This window comes from Manacus candei, unplaced genomic scaffold (assembly GCF_025592945.1).
Source record: "Manacus candei isolate 608988 ecotype Guabito, Panama unplaced genomic scaffold, ASM2559294v1 h1tg000128l, whole genome shotgun sequence".
Taxonomy (NCBI): Eukaryota; Metazoa; Chordata; class Aves; order Passeriformes; family Pipridae; genus Manacus; species Manacus candei.
In genome coordinates this window covers 368,462-387,207 of record NW_026138176.1, presented here as the reverse complement: position 1 = coordinate 387,207, position 18,746 = coordinate 368,462, and the positions used below count along the sequence as shown (strand labels likewise).

The 18,746-nt window shown below is 54.0% G+C and overlaps 4 protein-coding genes across 4 annotated transcripts; 1 reads left to right on the top strand and 3 right to left on the bottom strand.

The window, feature by feature from the left end:
- Positions 1 to 2,965: 2,965 nt before the first annotated feature.
- On the top strand, positions 2,966 to 4,090 carry LOC127462502 (feather beta keratin-like). The gene is made up of 2 exons (XM_051771148.1): positions 2,966 to 3,104; positions 3,717 to 4,090. Exons 1-2 carry the CDS (start codon positions 3,035 to 3,037, stop codon positions 4,088 to 4,090), a joined length of 444 nt encoding a protein of 147 aa, XP_051627108.1. The 5' UTR covers positions 2,966 to 3,034.
- A 1,163-nt stretch (positions 4,091 to 5,253) lies between these two features.
- On the bottom strand, positions 5,254 to 6,343 carry LOC127462450 (feather keratin B-4-like). The gene is made up of 2 exons (XM_051771078.1): positions 6,277 to 6,343; positions 5,254 to 5,868 (listed from the first exon to the last, which is right to left on the bottom strand). Exon 2 carries the CDS (start codon positions 5,823 to 5,825, stop codon positions 5,382 to 5,384), a length of 444 nt encoding a protein of 147 aa, XP_051627038.1. The 5' UTR covers positions 5,826 to 5,868; positions 6,277 to 6,343; the 3' UTR covers positions 5,254 to 5,381.
- A 6,131-nt stretch (positions 6,344 to 12,474) lies between these two features.
- LOC127462501 (keratin-associated protein 9-1-like) lies at positions 12,475 to 13,335 on the bottom strand. The gene has a single exon (XM_051771147.1). The coding sequence runs from the start codon at positions 13,333 to 13,335 to the stop codon at positions 12,475 to 12,477; it is 861 nt and encodes a 286-aa protein (XP_051627107.1).
- Positions 13,336 to 17,700: 4,365 nt separating this feature from the next.
- Positions 17,701 to 18,405, bottom strand: LOC127462500 (keratin, type I cytoskeletal 9-like). Its single transcript, XM_051771145.1, has one exon. The coding sequence runs from the start codon at positions 18,403 to 18,405 to the stop codon at positions 17,701 to 17,703; it is 705 nt and encodes a 234-aa protein (XP_051627105.1).
- Positions 18,406 to 18,746: the final 341 nt, after the last annotated feature.

Below are 18,746 nucleotides of genomic sequence, written 5' to 3'. Positions count from 1 at the left end.
AATTAAAAGTGTAGATGCATGAAGTGTATAAAAGTAAAGTTTGAAGTGTATGAAGTTTTATATAAAAAAATACTTGTGCGATGTCCATGGCTGTGAAACATTCAGGATTTTTATCAGGGTCTGGGATTTCTTTTTATCACCTTTATTAATGCAAGAGACGAGCACCTGGGGGTTATTTTGGCATCAGTAGATTCAGAAAGCACACAAATAAAAGCAGAAAACGTTCCACTGTGATGCAGAAAGGCTTTTATTGGCAAGTGGGGCCTATCAGACAACAGCAACACAGGGACACAGACAGCAGGGAACAAGAGAGAGGAATGAAGTTAAATTTACACAAAGTGATTTGTCCAAAGTCTCTCCCCACATTCCTGTAGCCCCTTCAGGTCCTGCAAGGCCACAGTCAGGTCACCCCCAAGCTGAACAATCCCAATTTTCCCAGCCTTTGCTGCCAGCAGAGCTGCTCCATCCCTCTGCTCAGCCCCTCTGGAGTGGCTCCAGCAGCTCCAGGTGCCCCCCAGGGCTGGGGGGTCTCCCCTGAGGGGCAGAGGGGCTCAGACCCCAATTGCAGCTCCCCAAACAAAGCCCTTGACTCAGAGCCGGGGCAGGAGATGAAGGGATGTGCCCAGGGCCCCTCCCAGCTCTCCCTCTGAATCAACAAGCGCCTTATTTTGCCTCAGACTTTTAATAATCCCATTAAGAAATCAACAATAAAAGTTGCCCAATTCATTTGGGTGTTGGACAAATGAGTGGTTGTGTATAAAGGGGTGAAAAAACAAGGATTTTACATTGTCCTGAGATAAGGAAACACCGGGGTTGAGAAATAATAATGGGGGTATTAAAATGGGCAGCAACTGAGCTGGTGTGATCACAAAGCAAACGTGATTTCCAGGGAAGGAGTTGCAAAGGACTCCGTGAGATCATTTCGAGTCCGAGAGGGAAGAGAACTTTCGGGTGAGGATGAAGAAAATGATTCAGAAGTTTGGAGGAAAAGGATTCAGCACAAACCCAGGCACCTGCTGATCCCTGTTTTCCTTTCAGAAGGACCACTCATCCCTCCCAGCTCAGGAAACCTGTGACTGGTACAGCCCTTCCCTCTGAAAGGTGCTGAGCCCACAAGAAATGTCCTGGAAACCAGAAAATACAAGTTTATTAAGCATTAAATATAAATATATATAAATATATAAAAATATAAATATACATAAATATATATATTTGTATATATAAACGTAAATAAACCAAGTTTATTAAGCATTAAAGATAAATATATAACAATATAAATATATATTAATATAAATATATATAAATATGTATTTATATATAAATATAAATAAATCAGGTTTATTAAGCAATAAACCATATTTTAAGTTTTTAAAAAATATTTAAATTTATCCTTTATATATAAATACTTTTCTATTGAAACATAAAAGCATTTTTTTCTCCCCAGCAGGTCAAACCCTGCTCTTTTCAAGCCTGTAACACCCATGGGAAGTGGGGAATCACTGCTGGTGATTTCTAGCAGAGAGGATTAAGACAGAGGCACAACTGATTTGCCAACCATGCCCTGGCAGTGAAATGAGCCTCTGGGAGGAGATCCCGGGCATGGCTTGTACTCGTGTCATTATTTGTAATTATAATCCCATTATCTCCTGGCTCATGGAAACGGGGCTGGTGCCCTGATACCACGAGAACAGGGAGCTCCAGGTCAGGCCTGGCAGGAGCCAGGGACCAAACCAGCTGGGGTTGGGGTGGGCAGGGGAAGGATCCTCAGCCCCACGGGATTGGGATGGGGAAGGGATGGATCCTCAGCCCCATGGGATGGGGAAGGGAAGGATCCTCAGCCCCACAGGATGGATCCTCAGCCCCATGGGATGGGCAAGGGAAGGATCCTCAGCCCCACGGGATGGGATGGGGAAGGATCCTCAGCCCCACAGGATGGATCCTCAGCCCCATGGGATGGGGAAGGGAAGGATCCTCAGCCTCATGGGATGGGATGGGCAAGGGAAGGATCCTCAGCCCCACGGAATGGGGAAGGGGAAGGGAAGGATCCTCAGCCCCATGGGATGGCAAAGGAAGGATCCTCAGCCCCACGGGACTGGGTTGTCCTCACCCCAAGGCAGGACAAGGAGGGCACCCAAAGCCTCTCCCCAAATTCCTGGGTGCTGGAAATCTGCTCCAGACCCCTGGAGCTCCCCCTGGCCCTGGGTCTGCCCTCCGGGGCATCTTCGCTTTTCCAGGTTGGATTTTTCCCCGAAGGGAAAGGAAGGGCCCAAACTCTTGTTTCCAAAGTGGTTGAGGAGCAGCACCAGGCAGTGTCTGTGTTTACAATAAAGGCCAGTGGAGACAGAGCCTTTCCATCCCACCTGGAGAAGCCACAGGAATGCAGATTGCAGGGCAGGGTCGGGGCTCCTTCCGTGCCTGCTGCTGCCAGGAGGAACCAGCACGTGGAATCTGGTTCAGCTCTGCAGTTCAGAAACACTCTGAGCAACATTTCTGAGTTTAAAGTCCTTTAAGATCATCAAATTCAGGTGCAGGAGGACCCAGCATTTGCCCCCTCACTTCGCTGTGTGCTCTGTTGCACTGGGTGAGGAGCTGGATGCAATTCCTCAGTTGTAAAGGTATTTAATGTGAAATCCTGTGTGTGACCAGAGAAAGGTATTTAATGTGGAATCCTGTGTGTGACCAGAGAAGGGTATTTAATGTGGAATCCTGTGTGTGACAGAGCAGGGGCTGCTGTGATGCCTCAGAACAAAGTGGAACATTTTGGGGTTTTGGTGCTTTGGAGCTCAGACAAGTGGAAGGAGGAAGTTCAATTTTGTGCTGAGTAGGAAGAAACTGCTGAGGGTGAATCCCGACCTTGTCCTGAGATGAAAGATTCCCGTGGGCTGGGATCCCACCCAGCTCCTCTTGCCCAAGAGCAAACAACGTGCCCGGATCCCTCCACCCGCTGTCGTGGCAAGGGCAGGGAGGTTTGGGGTGGAAGGAGGGAGGGCTGAATGCCCAAAGGGTGGCTCAGACCCTGGGCAATGGTATAAAAATGCTCAGAGCACAGAGCTCCTCAATCCACTCAATCCACTCCTCTGAGCTTCTCCTTGCTGGTCAACTTGGTAAGTCTGACTTAAAATCTGACTTTAATGTGGATTCATGGAATGGTTTGGGTTGGAAGGGACCTTAAAGATGGAGATTTCTGGAATGATAGAATGGTTGTTTTAATGTGCTCCTGTCTGAGCACTTCCTGTGGCTTTGCCTATTGTTGGTGGAGTGTTTCTTTTCATTCAAATCAAAGGGTTCTGGTGCTTCTTTTGTGCTGGCAGGGTTTGGAGGGAATGGGATTTCTAGGGGAAGCATCAGACTTCAAGAAATGATAAACTCATGGAATGGTTTGGGTTGGAAGGGACCTTAAATCCCATCCCATTCCACCCCCTGCCATGGGCAGGGACACCTTCCACTATCCCAGGTTGTTCCCAGCCCCGTCCAACCTGGCCTTGGCCACTTGCAGGGATCCAGGGACATCCCTGGAATAACCTGTGCCAGGGTCTCCCCACCCTGCCAGGCAGGAATTTCTTTCCAATCTGTCCCAGCTGAATCCAGGGCAGGGCTGGGAAGTGGCTGATCCCCGAGGTCCTTCCAGCCCCAGCCTGCTGGGATCCCAAGGGGAACCTGGGGAACGTTGCCCGGTGTGACTGACGAGGCTCCCTTTGTCCCCCCGTGTGTTGCAGCCTCTCTCCAGCCCAGGATGTCCTTCTGCAGCCAGCTGAGCTCCCGCTGCTCCCTGCCCTGCCCGCTGACGTGCCCCCAGCCCGTGGCCGACGCCTGGAGCCAGCCCTGTGTCACCTCGTGCGGGGACTCGCGGGCCGTGCTCTACCCCCCTCCCGTGTCCATCGTCTTCCCGGGCCCCATCCTGAGCTCCTGCCCCCAGGAGAGCGTGGTGGGCACCTCCCTGCCCGTGGGGCCGGCGGGTTCCTTCGGCTGGGGGAGCTCTGGGGGTGCTCAGAGCTCCTGGGGATCCGGCGCTTCCCTGTCCGGCCGATATTCCTACCCCTGCTATTCCCGCTATTCCTCCTACCGTGCCGGGAGCTGCAGGCCCTGCTGAGGGACCTGGATTCCTGAGGATCAGCAGGACTCGGCCCCAGCAAACCCTCCCAGCCCCTCCTGTGCCCTCGGGATGAAGTTCTGCTGTTGTTAAATCCTTTCCCTCCCTCCATTAAAGTCGATGTTGCAGCACAGCCTTTGTTCCCTGCTTTCCTTTTCTCCTCACCTGGAAACTCTTGGCCAGTGGTGCCCAAGTGATGCCCCAGCTGAGGGTCAGGCCCGTGGGGGGTCCATCCCAAGGTGTCCTGGCTCCAGGGGGTGCTGCCCATTTACCCTCGAGATGGGGATGGCCCTGAAACCTTCTGTGAGATTTGTGGTGGAAGGGGGGGATGAGGCAGCAGGAGGGACCTTCTGGCTCTGGAATTCCCTGACAGGAGGGGAGAGTCTGGGAGGTCGGGCTCTGCTCCCAGGGAACAAGGGACAGGAGGAGGGGGAACGGCCTCAAGCTGTGCCAGGGGAGGGTCAGGTTGGCCATGAGGAGGAATTTCCCCCTGGAAAGGGTGTTCAGGCCTTGGCAGGGGCTGCCCAGGGAGGTTTGGAGTGCCCAGCCCTGGAGGTGCCCAGGGCAGGACTGGCTGTGGCACTGAGTGCTCTGGGCTGGGGCCAAGGTGGGGATGGGGCACAGGGGGATCCATGGGCTGGGGGGGGCTTTTCCATCCTAAATCATCCTGGGATTCTGTGATTCAATAACTGCACTGCCTGGCTGGATCAGAGTTCATCCCCATCCTCTCACCAGCTTACAGAGAGAAAGGAGTGACCTCAGCATCTTCACTGCACTTTAAAAGTGTATTTTCTGCTAATTACAAACGCCAGTGCTGGGAATAGATTTCCCTTCTATCCTGGGAAAGCCTTGGCTTCAGCTGCTCCATGGAGAGGACCCAAAGAGGGAGAAGCAGAGCTTTTCTCCTGCTCTTAAGAGCATTTTATAGTTTTCTAATACTGAGGGGCCAAAACTCTCATTTCCAAAGTATCCGAGTACTTGTGGCTGGAAGGAAACCATCCCTGGTGACTACTGGGAATTAAAAGCAGCATCTGGAAGAGGAATAAGGGAGCTCAGAAGGAAGGGAGGGGTGGAACGGACACGGGTCAGTGCTGTGCAATGTGGCTTTTAATGGGCACGAGAAGCAAAGCCAACAGTCACAATCACCCGGGGGACAGACACAGGCACTTCAGGACCTTCCGAATCACAAAGCTTCTGCATTTCCGACAGGAGTTTCTGCTTTCCTTAGCGCTGCCCGAGAATTCCAGCTCCGTATCCGCGGTTTTCTCGCCCCGGAGCTCCCGGGAATCCTTCAGCAGGGACCGCAGCTCCCCCGGCTGCCGGTGCTGTACTGGCGGGGGAGGAACGGGCTGCAGCTCCCCCTCCCCGGAGCCGAGCAGCCGGAATTGTAGGACCTGCTGGAGTTACACACCCCCCCGGAACCACTGGAGCCCCCGAAGAGGATGGAGCCCCTCAGACCCGCGGGATTTCCGTACCCCCGGGAGCCCGGGGAGCCCCCGGAGCCCAAGGAGCGGGCGATGCCCGGGGGGATGCCCGGGGGGCCGCAGCTGCCCACCACACTTTCCTGGGGGCAGGAGCTCAGGATGGGCCCGGGGAAGGTCAGGACCACGGGCGGGGGGTAAATGACGGCCCTGGAGTCCTCGCAGGAGGTGACACAGAGCTCGTTGCAGGCGTTGGCCCAGGGCTGAGGGCAGGGCGGCTCGCAGGGCAGGCACAGCTCTCCGCAGTAGGACATGGCTCTGGGGACGGCAGGAGAGGCTTTGGGTCCGGGGATCGGTCTAAAGGACAGGGAGGAGATCAAAATAACACCCAGCACCTCCCTCCAGCGAATCCGGCTGAATAACCACCCTAAAAACCAAATTTACAGCAAAATAACACCCAGCACACCTTGGAGCTGCTGCCCAGCTCCCTCCAGCGAATCCGGCTGAATAACCATCCTAAAAACAAATTTACAGCATCGAAGCGCTTCCGTAGCGAGGCGGGACGAGCAGAGGAGAGAATTTAAAGCCCCGCGCGCTCGAGGAAAAGTCTCTGAATCACTTAGGGGTCCCTAAGTCTGAGATCAGCTCCCCAAATCCACACCTCTCAAACCCCGCAGCAGAGACCCGTTTGTCGCTTGGCAGAGGAACAAAGCTCAGCGCTGAAAAATAAAGATTTAACAGTCAAAAGAGTAAGCCCGGACTTACCTGATCCGCCGAAGAGGGAAAGTTCGGAGATGGAGGTTAAACAGCCTTGAGCTGCGAGTGCTTTTATACAATCCCTGCAAGTGCCCGGAGGGTAAAGGGCCTATTTGTAGGCGATTGTCTCATTTACTTGCAAATCGGATGTTGTGCCTTGGCTCGCTCCTCGCCCGCCGTAATTACCTCTGGAGGGGGGTTGTTCTGCCCCCAAAGGCGATATCCATCGGACGGGTGGTTTGGGCTTCCCCTTGATCACCGGTTGCAGCGACAACGCGGAATCACAAAATCATCTGGGCAGGAAAAGACCTCCCAGGTCATCGAGTCCCACCTTTGGACTCAGCCCCAGCAGAGCTGCGGGGGCCGCGTTAAAAACCCACCCAGGGCAGGTTTGGGGCAGAAATTAGGAGGGAATCCTTCCCTGGGGGAGGAGGGAGGCCCTGGCACAGGTTATTCCAGGGATGCCCCGGCCCTGGAAGTGTCCAAGGCCGGGTTGGAGCAGCCCGGGGGTGGAACGGGATGGGCTTTAAGGTGCTTGGAGCAGCCTGGGGTGGAACGGGATGGGCTTTAAGGTGCTTGGAGCAGCCTGGGGTGGAACGGGATGGGCTTTAAGGTGCTTGGAGCAGCCCGGGGGTGGAACGGGATGAGCTTTAAGGCCCCATTCCCTGTTCCCGGGGAACGGCGCTCACGGAGCTCCGGGGGCAGGTCCCTTCTCCAGACACGAACTGTCCCCGTGTTCTCCTCCCGCCCCCCCATTCCTTGGAGATCCATCCCCGCGGGGGCTGCAAAGGTCCCCTCTGACCCTCCCGAGCGGGATAATCCCAGCTCTGACAAATACATCTCCTGCCCTCCGCCTCTGGATGGGGCAGGAGGAAGGAGAATTCCAATGGGATGGGCAGAACCATCCCCTGCTGCAACTCCTGCCTCCCTCTGCCCGGTCCCGCCCTGCGCGGCTCCAGCCCTGTACTTTAGGCACGGATTAATTCCGGGGGATGGTTATGAGGGAGCTCCAGGCAACACTTACCTTGTTGTTGTTTTAATTTTATTTTTTTTTTTTGCCGCAGAATCAAAGCGCCTCCGTGTGATTAACGTGTTGTAGCTACAGAGCTCGGCTGTAATAACATTAATTACATGTTGTTGCACTTTTGGGTTCTTGATAATGAGTAATAGTTTCACTTCAAAACTTAATCTCCTCGTCCTCCTGGGCAGACACTTCGTGGCTCTGCAGGTCACGGTTGTTTTCTTTGACACAGAAGGCAATTTATTTCCTTTGCTGCACTACAATCAAAGTGTTAAATTCACAGACCTTCTGGTCTTTGTATGGTGTAAATCTGCTCTATCAACTGAAAAATACATAAGAAGATTTCCCTGCATAAAATCTGAGCTTAAGCTGCTAAAAAAAAAAAAAAAAAAAAAAAAAAAAAAAAAAATTGAAACCAGCCTTGTAGTGGGATAAATTCAGATCCTCTCATTAAACATACGCAGCACAAATTCCACAAGCCTTCCTTCTCCAGGGATAGTTTTACTTGTCATTGTGTGAAGAATTTTTGATTCCCCGTGGAAATTGGGAGCCCAGGGATTTATTTACTCTCCAGCTCTGCTTCCAGCTGGAGGATCTGGGGATCAACACGTCGAGCAAGGCATTTAACCCCAAAGTTTTCAAAATCTAAATTGCCCATTTTCTTTGAAAAGCAACGTCGTGTCTCTGGACAGGCTCCAGCACCTCGAGGTCTTCTGAGGGGAGGGAGAGTTGAGTCTCTGGAAGCCCAAAACAGGCAGCAAACCATAAATCAGTAAAAATAAAGTCCAGGAGGGAGAGAATCCCTTCCACTCTTTGCCACAGTTGAGGCTCCTCTGAGGAATCAGCAGCAGATTTGGGATTAACAATTATGGACTCATTATCTCATTACACAGCCTGTAAATTCCTGTTGGAAGCTCCAGTTGTGTTGGACACCCTGAAGGAGCAGATTCTGCACCAACACGGGCCAGGAGACATTTCCTGAGGGCTTTTCCTTACAAATAACAGCGTGTGGGGTGGCAGGAGGCAGGTTTACAGAACCCCTATAAATGCAACCATCCCAGTTACATTTAACAATTAAGAGGTGCAAGAGCAGCAGAGCTGTTGGGAAACAAAGCTCCTGCTAATCCTGATTTTAGCAGTGCCTTTGTCAACGTTCACCTCCCAGCCTTTCCTCCTCTGGGCAGTGCTTTGGTCTCTGGAGCTTCTGAATCGAGGGGGGAAACAAATGAATAATTTATGGCAGGAGAATGCAACTTCAGGGAGGAGTTTCCAGCAGCTTCGAGGGTGGTTTGCTGGCTGCTGCCAGGGGGAACTGGTGTTATAATGGGGACAATTGTGTTGTTCCTCCAAGCCAGCTCCCCATCCCTGAGCACCTTGGGAAGGGCAGGATGGACCAGCTGGGGAGGGTTTGGGCCCTGGAGCTGAGAAACCAGCTCAGAGACTTTGGGTTTAACTCAGGAACCACCAACTCTAAAGCTTTCAGAGCTTTCAGAGCTTTCAGGGCTTCCAGTCAAAACCTCCTTGGGGAAACATCACCAGTGGAACCTTTGGGGGGGATTGGTCACCCCTGGGGTGTCTCCCAGCAGGATTGGGAGGTGACAACCTGCCCATCTGCAGCCACAGGGGCAGCATCTCCTGCCAGGCCCCTTCTGAGCCAGCCCCAGGCTCTGCCAGGCTCTGCCAGGGTCTGAGGGGCTAAAGGGAAGCTGGAGAGGGATGTTCCTCAGGAATTGGGGTGATGGGGCAAGGGGGGGGGGGGTTCACACTGACAGAGGGGAAATTCAGGTTAAATATTGGGAAGGGATCCTTCCCTGTGAGGGAGGGGAGGCCCTGGAATGGCTTTCCCAGAGCAGCTGTGGCTGCCCCAGCCCTGGAAGTGTCCAAGGCCAGGTTGGACTTGGAACAACCTGGGCTAGAGGGAGGTGCCCCTGCCCAGGGCAGGAGTGGGACTGGATGAGCTTTGAGGTCCCTTCCAACCCAAACCATTCTTGGATTCTCTCTGCTCTTCATGCAAAACAAAGCCTTTTGGTTCATTAGCAGGTCTGACTGACTCCAGGTTTGGCAACTGGAATATTTGGAGCATTGGCAGGGCTGATTCATGGGCAGAGATTAAATCTGGCTGAGGGACGGGGCCCTGGGAGTGCTGGAACATTCCTGAACCGCTTGGAAAATGTTGCTTGCTCAGAGTGCAATAAATATTTACACTTGTCAATCTTTTTAATGCACTCATGGTATTAATTTTTTGGATCAAGCTGTAGCTGTTCTAAAGAAAAAACATAGGAACAGGTCCCCCTGCTTTGCTCGGGGCCAGGTGACCCTGAGAGGAGTGACAGGAAGGTCACCTCTGCACTGACCTCATGTGGAGCCCCAAACAGACCCACAGGGCCCAGACTTTCCAAAGATTCAATATTGAATAAGCTCTTTAGGTTTGTCACTCCCTGAGTGTCCCTCAGCTGTAAATATGAATTGATTCTCCTCCCAATAATCCCCTTTTCTTTCCTTCTCTGCTTTTTTTTTCTTGCTGCCAGACCAGAACTGTGTTACTGGATTTATCTCAGGGCAGCCAAACCTCAGAACTCCTCTGTGGAGTTTAGGAAACACCAGAATTTGTGTCAGATATTTCAAAAGATACCTGAGCTGAGTCTAACCCAGGCTCCCCCCTGGCAGCAAATCCATCCTCTTTAGGGCAGCAATTACCTTTTCTGTGGAAAGGGACGTGATAACCACCCACTTTGCATAAAATATCAGCGATGGCCCAAAGTGATGCCAAGGAGAAGAGCTGGGGAAGTGGTTGGAGCTGCCTTGGGCTGTAAACAGAGACAGAGGTGAAGGGGAGGGACGGGCTGGGGCTGATCCAGGGGCTGATCTCGGGGAACAAGAGCTGAGGAGGACTCTGCAGAGGTTGTGGCTGCACAGCCAGGGGCTCTCCTGGGCGGGTGGTTGGCAGGGAGGGCTCCAAACACCCACCCAGGGCACTCCAGGGCTGGTCCGTGGGGACCCAGGCTGGGAGAACGTGCCTGGGCTTGCCTGGAATATGACCTTAAACCAGCCTGGAGCATGGCCCTAAAGCAGCCTGGAGCATGACCCTAAAGCAGCCTGGAATATGGCCCTAAAGCAGCCTGGAGCATGGATCTAGACCAGCCTGGAGCCCTAGGCCAGCCTGGAACATGGATCTAGACCAGCTTGGAACATGGCCCTAAAGCAGCCTGGAGCATGACCCTAAAGCAGCCTGGAGCATGGATCTAGACCAGCCTGGAGCATGGATCTAGACCAGCCTGGAGCCCTAGGCCAGCCTGGAGCATGGATCTAGACCAGCCTGGAGCATGGATCTAGACCAGCCTGGAGCATGGCCCTAAACCAGCCTGGAGCCCAGACCTAGGCCAGCCTGGAGCACAGCCCTAGACCAGCCTGGAGCCCTAGGCCAGCCTGGAGCAGGACCCAGCCTCCCAGGCAGGTTTGGCAGTCCCTGCCAGGCCGGGGCTGAGTCAGCCTGAGCTGATTCCACAGGAGGGAGCAGCCCCAGCACAGAACTGGGCCGGCAGAGCAACATCCCAGCCTGGCAACTTGGGGCTTCACAGGGTTCTCAACAGAGGAATAAAGATTCTAATTTATTTTTAATATTAAAAAACCCTGTCCTGTTATAAAATGTGGTCACCTGAAGAGTGAACTTCTGGAATGACTGGGCTGAGGGGCCCAAATGTCTTTTTTGAGCCCCTCTTTTAAACTGAAGCTAATTAGAAACAGCTTTATGTCTTGATCATGGGCATGAAAGGCATCATAAAACAAAAGAAGAGCAACTTTATAGTGAAAATCATCACTTTACTAAAAAAAAAAAATAAATATCTCGAGAAGATATAGAAATAAACGTGTGTGAAATAATGACCTTTTTCTTCATCACTTATTACAGAGTCTTGGGGAGTGTAACCCAAATAATATACTATTAGCACTAAATTAACATCCCACGTTACAGGTGTAACACATCAGTGAGTGTCTGGGAAGCATCCTGGCTCCCTTTGTTCTCAGGAAGCCTTGGGATGTTTCTGGGTGGGTGTAATTGCAGGAATGACACGGAATTCCAGAGGCACCCAGGGAGCAAATACGTGCAGGGAGCCATTAGGGAAGGATGGAATTAACACAACCTTGGGTATAAAAACACCACCTGGAACTGCTTGGCAGGAGCAGGACACGCCTGGTGTCCTGAGCAGCCCAAAGGGCTCCACTGCTGGCACCAGCTGGGAGATGCTGGAACTGGGGCTCTGCCCAGAACTGGGGCTCAGGTCCAGCCGTGACTGTCACCACGGGGAGGTGGAAAAGAGTCCTGTGCAAAAGCAGCTCAGAAGAGTTGGGATGCAGAAACAAGAGCAGCTTGTTCCTAGAGAAGAAAGTCTCCAAGCAGGGCTGGGTATGAGCCAGAACAGGACACTCTAAACCCAGACATTTTGCTGTGATTTGGAGGGTTTCACCCAGAAAAGGCAGGACCAGGTTCCCCTGGGAATCAGACCTTTCACTGCTTTCCTGGACCACATGACTGACATCCCCTTTTGGCAGAGAGCAGAACCAGCTCCTTAACTTTACCTGGGCACCAGGTGTTCAGTGTCTGGAGGAAGAGTCTCCCCTGTTGGTCTAAACAAGGCTGAGTGTGACCGAGAGAGACACCAAGGAGCAGAGGCAAAAGGAGATTCAGAAGGCCAATGGTTTGATGCAGGAGCATTTTAATGTGAATGCAAAGTGGAAGTGAACATTTGCAGAAAGGCTGATGCAGACTAGAAGGAGCAGTTTCTCTAGAGCCAAGAAAAGCCAAACCCAATCCCCAGTTCCTCCAGCGTGACCCGTTTCCTCGCGACGTTCCCTTCCCTCACACTTGCTGAGTCCCCTTCAAATCCCTGCCACTCCAGACCAAATCCCTGCTGTTCAGACCAAATCCCTTCCTTCCCAAAACCCTGCTCAGCGCCAGACCGGGGAGGGGGAGTTAAAAGCACAGGCACAAGATGCAAAGCCAGGAGAATAAAAGAAATCTAAGCTAAAGCACTACGGGGAGTTGACGCGGGGTCCTGGTTTCCAGCGTCGCTTCCCTCTGGGGTGTCCTGTCGTGTCCTGTCGTGTCCTGTCGTGTCCTGCCGTGTCCTGTCGGTCCCATTCCGTGTTCCTTCGCTTCTTCCCTTGTTTCCTTGCCACGACTGTCGCCCTCAAGCTTTGACCTTCTTGCAGATGCCCCTCTGGCAGGGGTGCTTCCAGCGGGTGGAGTAGGTGTAGGAGCGCTCGGGCACGCACTTGGTGGGGCACTGGGGAGCACAGGGGGTGCTGCAGGTGGGGACACACTTGGTGACACACTTGGTGGCACAGGCGGCGGTGGCACAGGGCGCGGGGCACGGCGGGGCACACTTGGTGGCACAGGGGGTGGCACAAGGCGGGGGGCACTTGGTGGTGCACGGGGTGGCACACGGCGGAGCACACGGTGGAGCACACTTGGTGGTGCACGGGGTGGCACACGGGGTGGCACAAGGTGGAGCGCACTTGGTGGCACAGGGGGTGGCACAGGGTGGAGCACACTTGGTGGTGCACGGTGGAGCACACGGGGCACACGGTGGAGGGCACGGGGCACATGGAGCACACGGGGCACACGGGGCAGGGCACGGAGCACACGGGGCAGGGCACGGGGCACACGGGGCACACGGGGCACACGGGGCAGGGCACGGGGCACACTGCGGGACGCACACGGGCTCACACTTGGTGCCAAACTTGGGGGCACAGCAGGACTCGAGGCACTCCAGCCCCTTCTGCGACCCCCCGACGGCCACGCCCGACTCCAGCGCTCCCGCCAGCTCGGCCGACTCCGAGGAGCCCACCACGGTGTCCTGGGGGTAGGTGGTGAGGATGGGCCCCGGGAACGTCACCACCACGGGCGGGGGGAAGATGATGACCCGCGAGTCGGGGCAGGCGATGACACAGGGCTCGGTGCAGGCGGCCGCCCGCGGGTCCGGGCACTGCCCGGGGCAGGGGCAGGGGCACGGACACGGCTCCACGCACGCGGATTTCTCACAGGACATCCTGGGGCTGCGCTGCCGACCTGCGGGGAAGGAACACACACACGGGAGAACAAAGGGATGGACACCCGAGAGACAGGAAGGGGAGATAACGCGGTAACCACCCTGCTCTGCTCTGCTTTGCTCTCCTCCGGGACCTCCTGGAGCCCAAAATCCTCCCTGCAGGCACCAAAGCACCTCTGTGGGGTTGCACTGAGAGGAGAAACATCTGCCCTCTCCTCCGGGACCTCCCGGAGCCCAAAATCCTCCCTGCAGGCACCAAAGCACCTCTGTGGGGTTGCTCTGAGAGGGGAAACATCTGCCCTCTCCTCCGGGATTTGGAGGGGATGTCAGTGAATTTGGGGTCGCACAGCACTGAGGGTTCAGGAATGGGAAGCATGAAGCATTTCACTGGATTGAATTTGCACAGTCTGGGCTGAGCAGACAAAAGACAGAAAGAGGAATATCCTCTCTCCCTGTGAGGGAATGGACCCCAGAAGGGTATAAATAACTCTGGGTTTGCTGCAGTCACTTTGGAACAGGTGACTTTAACACAGAGATTTAGTATCGAGCTCACTCAGAAAATTAAACAAATAAACTTCTGCAGGATCACAGGGAAAAAGCTGAAACTCAGCAAAAACCCGGCAGCAGGTCCCTGAATTTAAGTTTCTGAGGGAGTAAAACCATTCACGAACCTGGGCTGAATTCTGCACCTTTTTCAGTCTTTTGAAATAAGTCGAAGGGTGGGGAGGTGATTTGGAAAATAAAATAAAACTACATTTCAAGTTGCCATTTAAATGTAACCAAATTCCAGCTCAAAGCACCACATGAAGGAGCCTCTTAATCTGTTGTTTGAGATTAAGTGAAATATTTTGGTTTCAGCCGAGATGATTATTTGTTGTCTAACTGCTGCATGTTGGAAAAGCCTGGGTGGGGCTGAGTCTGACTCAAGCAATTTCTGTTTTCTTTTTCTAGACACAATGTCAAAATATCCATCATTCCCTCAAACTTCTCCTGACCCTAAACCCTAATCCAGCCACTCTCTTCAGGTTCCACCCTCTAAACCTCCTGCAACAATTAATTCTGTGCTCTCGACTCGACCCTCAGCCGAGACCGACCCAGGGGAAAAGGAGGAGTGAAACCCAAACACAAAACACCCAGTGGATAACACATTCCCACACAGCCCGGGCAGTGTTTTCATATCACCACTGCTTTGCATAAAGAGAATAAAACCACCCAAAGCAGCTTCCCAAGCTCCGATCCAAAGGTGACTGCAACTGCCTCAGTATTTCTACAGCCCGTGCCAATATTTACACAACATCTCTGCCCAAAATCAGATAAAGATCAGGAGCCACAAGGTCAGAACCACCCCACCAGGTGGGGATTGCTGGCTGAGATATTTTAAGGCTATTTAAAGGCCATCTACATTAAATTTCCATAAAGCAGTGGAAATAGATGTTTTCGATACCATCTAGAATTCAAATGCAGTTTTACACCTCAATCTGAATGAATAATTAGCAAATGGCTCCTTCAGGAAAACAAGCTCCTGAGCACTGCACAGAACCACAGAACACGAAGCCGAAATTCAGCCCCGAATTTAAACGAGAACGTTTCCAAAATTACAATTTTTAAATTTTATTTTATTTTAGGGGGGGGAAAAAAATGATATCAGAATCCAACTTACTCAGTTCAGCGAGGAGAAGCCAAGAGAACCTGCTGGAAGGTTTCTGAAGCAGGAATGGTTTTATATACCCGCCTGGACCACCAGGCTGATGCAAGAAAATAACGTCATATTTGGGCATTAAGGCTCCATTACTCCCCAAACCCAATTTGGAGGTTAATTACAGTAATTGGGTGGCTTTGCCGGCTGTTTGTGTTGATTACCCCGTCCTGGCCAGCACGTGACTCGCGGTGTCCTGTCCCTGGATTCCTCTCTTTTCCCAGTTTTGAGCCTCAAACCCCGTCCTGCAGCTCTGCTGGGGTGGAAGGAGCCCGTTAAAGCCCGGCTTTAGTGGAGCTGAGCCCGGCTTAGAGGAGCCTGGTCTGGGCTCTGAGCCTCTCAGAGCTCCCAGGGCCGTCCCTGCCAGCCCTTGAAAACAGGACTTTGTTTTCCTGGCTGAACATCCCGGCCTCCAAGAATGCAGAGGAGCCAACCCTGACATTAGGCCTGAGTGTGCTGGCTGCTCTGAAGCTTGTTAGGACGTGTTTACAGGGCCTGGAGTCACTGCATGACTGGGGTGTTCAAATTGCCTCCCAGAGACAGCCCTGGCTCCTCACCTGAGACTCCAAAACACGGCAGGTCCTGGGTTTGGGGCCATAAAATAAAACACAGCAAGTTCCACCTCGAGGTGAGGAAGAACTTCTGTCCATGGAGGGTGGGAGAGCTGCCCGGGAAAGGCTTGGAATGTCCCTCCCTGGAGACATCCCAACCCCACCTGGACGTGTCCCTGTGTCCCCTGCTCTGGGTGACCCTGCCCTGGGTGATCCCCAGAGGTCCCTCCACGGCTCTTCTGGGATTCTGGGATATAAAACAGCAGCAGGACTGGTGTGGCAGCTGCAGCCCCAGCCCAGCACGAGGTCCCTCCATGGCTTTTCTGGGATTCTGGGATATAAAACAGCAGCAGGATTGGTGTGGCAGCTGCAGCCCCAGCCCAGCACGAGGTTCCTGTTATTTGGGATTCTGGGATATAAAACAGCAGCAGGATTGGTGTGGCAGCTGCAGCCCCAGCCCAGCACGAGGTTCCTCCTCCTCTGCCACGCAGCTCCTGGTCATTCCCAGGGGGGAACACGAGAGGAGAAAACTCATTTTGGTAAAAGTGGGCTGGTCAGAGGGATCCTGGTATGGGATAAATGAGCCCATCCCCAGCCCAGCTCACGGGGGGTTTGGTCACAGCTGCACCAGGAACAGGATGAGTGTGAGGAGGAGTGTGGGAATCTCAGGGTGAGGGAGCAGCAAAGCCACCAACGCTGCCCATTCCCTGCTCAACACACGGAGAACCAGGAAAAGAGGAACAGCTGATTTATTGGGGGTTTCTCAGGACACCTTCAGACACAGAGCACTGAGAGTTGCAGCCCCAGCTTTGGCCCCACTTGACCTGCTGTGATGAAGCAGCAACCGGGAGCTCAACCCCGGCCCCCTCAGGTGAGAGAGGCACAGTCCCATTGAAATCCCATTTAAATGCCCAAATATGGCCTGGTTTGGGGAGGTGAGTGCCTGGCCAGCCTGATTTCAATAATATCATGGGGATAACAAACACCAGGCCGGTTTGTAACCCCCGGCCCCAAGGGGCTCCCCATTCCCCAGGGGTTCCTCACCCTCTGACTCAGGGACCACGTGCCTGGCCCTGGCACATTTCTGTCCCAGCCACGCTGTGATTCAGTCCCGGGCAGTTCAGCCCCAGCAGCCTGTCATTACACATCAGAGCGCCACAACACTTTGCACATACAGAATATTAGTGGGTGTTTGCAAAACCATCCAAAAGCATTTCCTCAGAACAATTGCAGTGAGTGCTCCTGCCCAGGGGAGCCTCCAAAGTCGCTTCGGTTTCCAGGAGGGGGGTTGATAGCACAGAAATCACAGCAACAGCAGGCAAAAAAAGTGTTGGGTGTGTGCAGAGAGGGGGGAAATGGCCCCAGGAAGGGTTCAGGGGGTTCAGGTGCAGTGTCAGGTGCAGGAAAGTGTCCTCCTGGCAGTGAGGAGGCAGAGGGAGCACCGAGCCCAGGCAGGGCTGGAGGCCCCGTGAGCACAGAACCCCAAATATTCAGGGGTTCTCTCGGGAAAATCTGCAAACCAGAGGCCTTCAGGTGGCAGAATTATGATGTTCCAACTCAAACTGGCACTGCAGGATCCTGGTTTGGGGAGGAATGGGTCTGACACCGGGTCAGGTGCCCAGGAAGGCATCAGATGATTTTCCCATTTGATTCCTTGCCAGGTGACACTGGTAGGAAATCCCACTATTTAGTATTGGCTATTTAGAAGGATGCGGTGCAAAACACACTGTTCCCCCACTCAAACCCAGGGCTGCAATGTGATAAAGGGGCCTAATTCTCCACCAGGACCCTCAAGAGTCTGATTCTCCACCAGGACCCTCAAATCTTCCTCAGTTGCTGAATTACACAGAAAAATATTCCTTGAAAAAACGAGTTACAAGGAAAAAACACCAAAGATTGAGTTTGAATGCAACAGAACTTTAATGACAGGGAAGTCCAGGGTAGGTGTGGGGAATGCAGTCCCACAGCACACAGGAGCTGTCCCAGGGAGCTGGGAGGTGCTGCAGCTCCAGCACTTCAGAGACCAGCAAAGTCCATCCCTGGCACATCCCCGGCACTGCAGCTGCCCCGGGAGCTCAGCACAGCCCAGGGCTGCTGCCAGGGCACAGGGGGGGCTCCTCAGAAGTAAAAGGAGCCACAGTTTCCTCCCCCAAACCTCCTGCCCCCCCCGTAGCAGCTGCCCCCTCCATAGGAACCCCCCCCGTAGGAGCTGCCCCCGCCGCAGGAGCCCCCGAAGGCCCCGCCAGAGGAGCTGGAGCCAAAGGACCTTCTGCCCCCATAGGAGCCCCCAAAGGACCTCCTGCCTCCATAGGAGCCCCCGAAGGACCTACCCCCTCCATAGGAGCCCCCAAAGCCCCCCCCATAGGAGCTGCCCCCTCCATAGGATCCACCAATTCCCCCCAGGGAGCTGCCCCCATATGTGCCCCCTATGGAGCTGCCCCCATAGGAGCCCCCAATTCCCCCCACGGAGCTTCCTCCTCCATAGGAGCCCCCAATTCCCCCCACGGAGCTTCCTCCTCCATAGGAGCCCCCAATTCCCCCCCCAGAACTTCCTCCTCCGTAGGAGCCCCCAAAGTTGCCCCCGGAGCCCCCGAAGTTGCCCCCGATGGGCTGGGGCAGCACGGTGCCCACCAGGCTCTCCTGGGGGCAGGAGCTCAGGATGGGCCCTGGGAAGGTGAGCACCACGGGAGGGGGGTAGACCACGGCCCGGGAGTCCCCGCAGGAGGTGACACAGGGCTCGTTGCAGGCGTCCACGTAGGGCTCTGGGCAGGTCACCTGGCAGGGGGACGAGCAGCCGCTGCTCAGCAGAGCTCCTGAAGACATCTTGGGGTGCAGAGGAACCTGCAGCGGGACGGGAAGCACCAGCTCAGCACCCCAAAGGCCAGGGGGGAAAGCAAACCCGGCTCTGCTGTCCTTCTCCAGCAGGGAAACAAAGGGGAAAGGAGGGTTTGGAAAGGGTCAGGTTTGTCCCTCTGCTGCCTTTGCCCAAAGTTCCTGCTGCTCCAGCAGTGCTGGGAATTGGGGAGGGCAAAGCCAAGCTCCACGTGCCTTTGGAAGCAGCTCATCCTCGGGATCCTTTTGGATCACAGCACACACATGGTGGAGGTAAAGGAACAATATTGAACTGACCCAAGTGCCTGAGGAAACCCCGTCCCACAATTCAT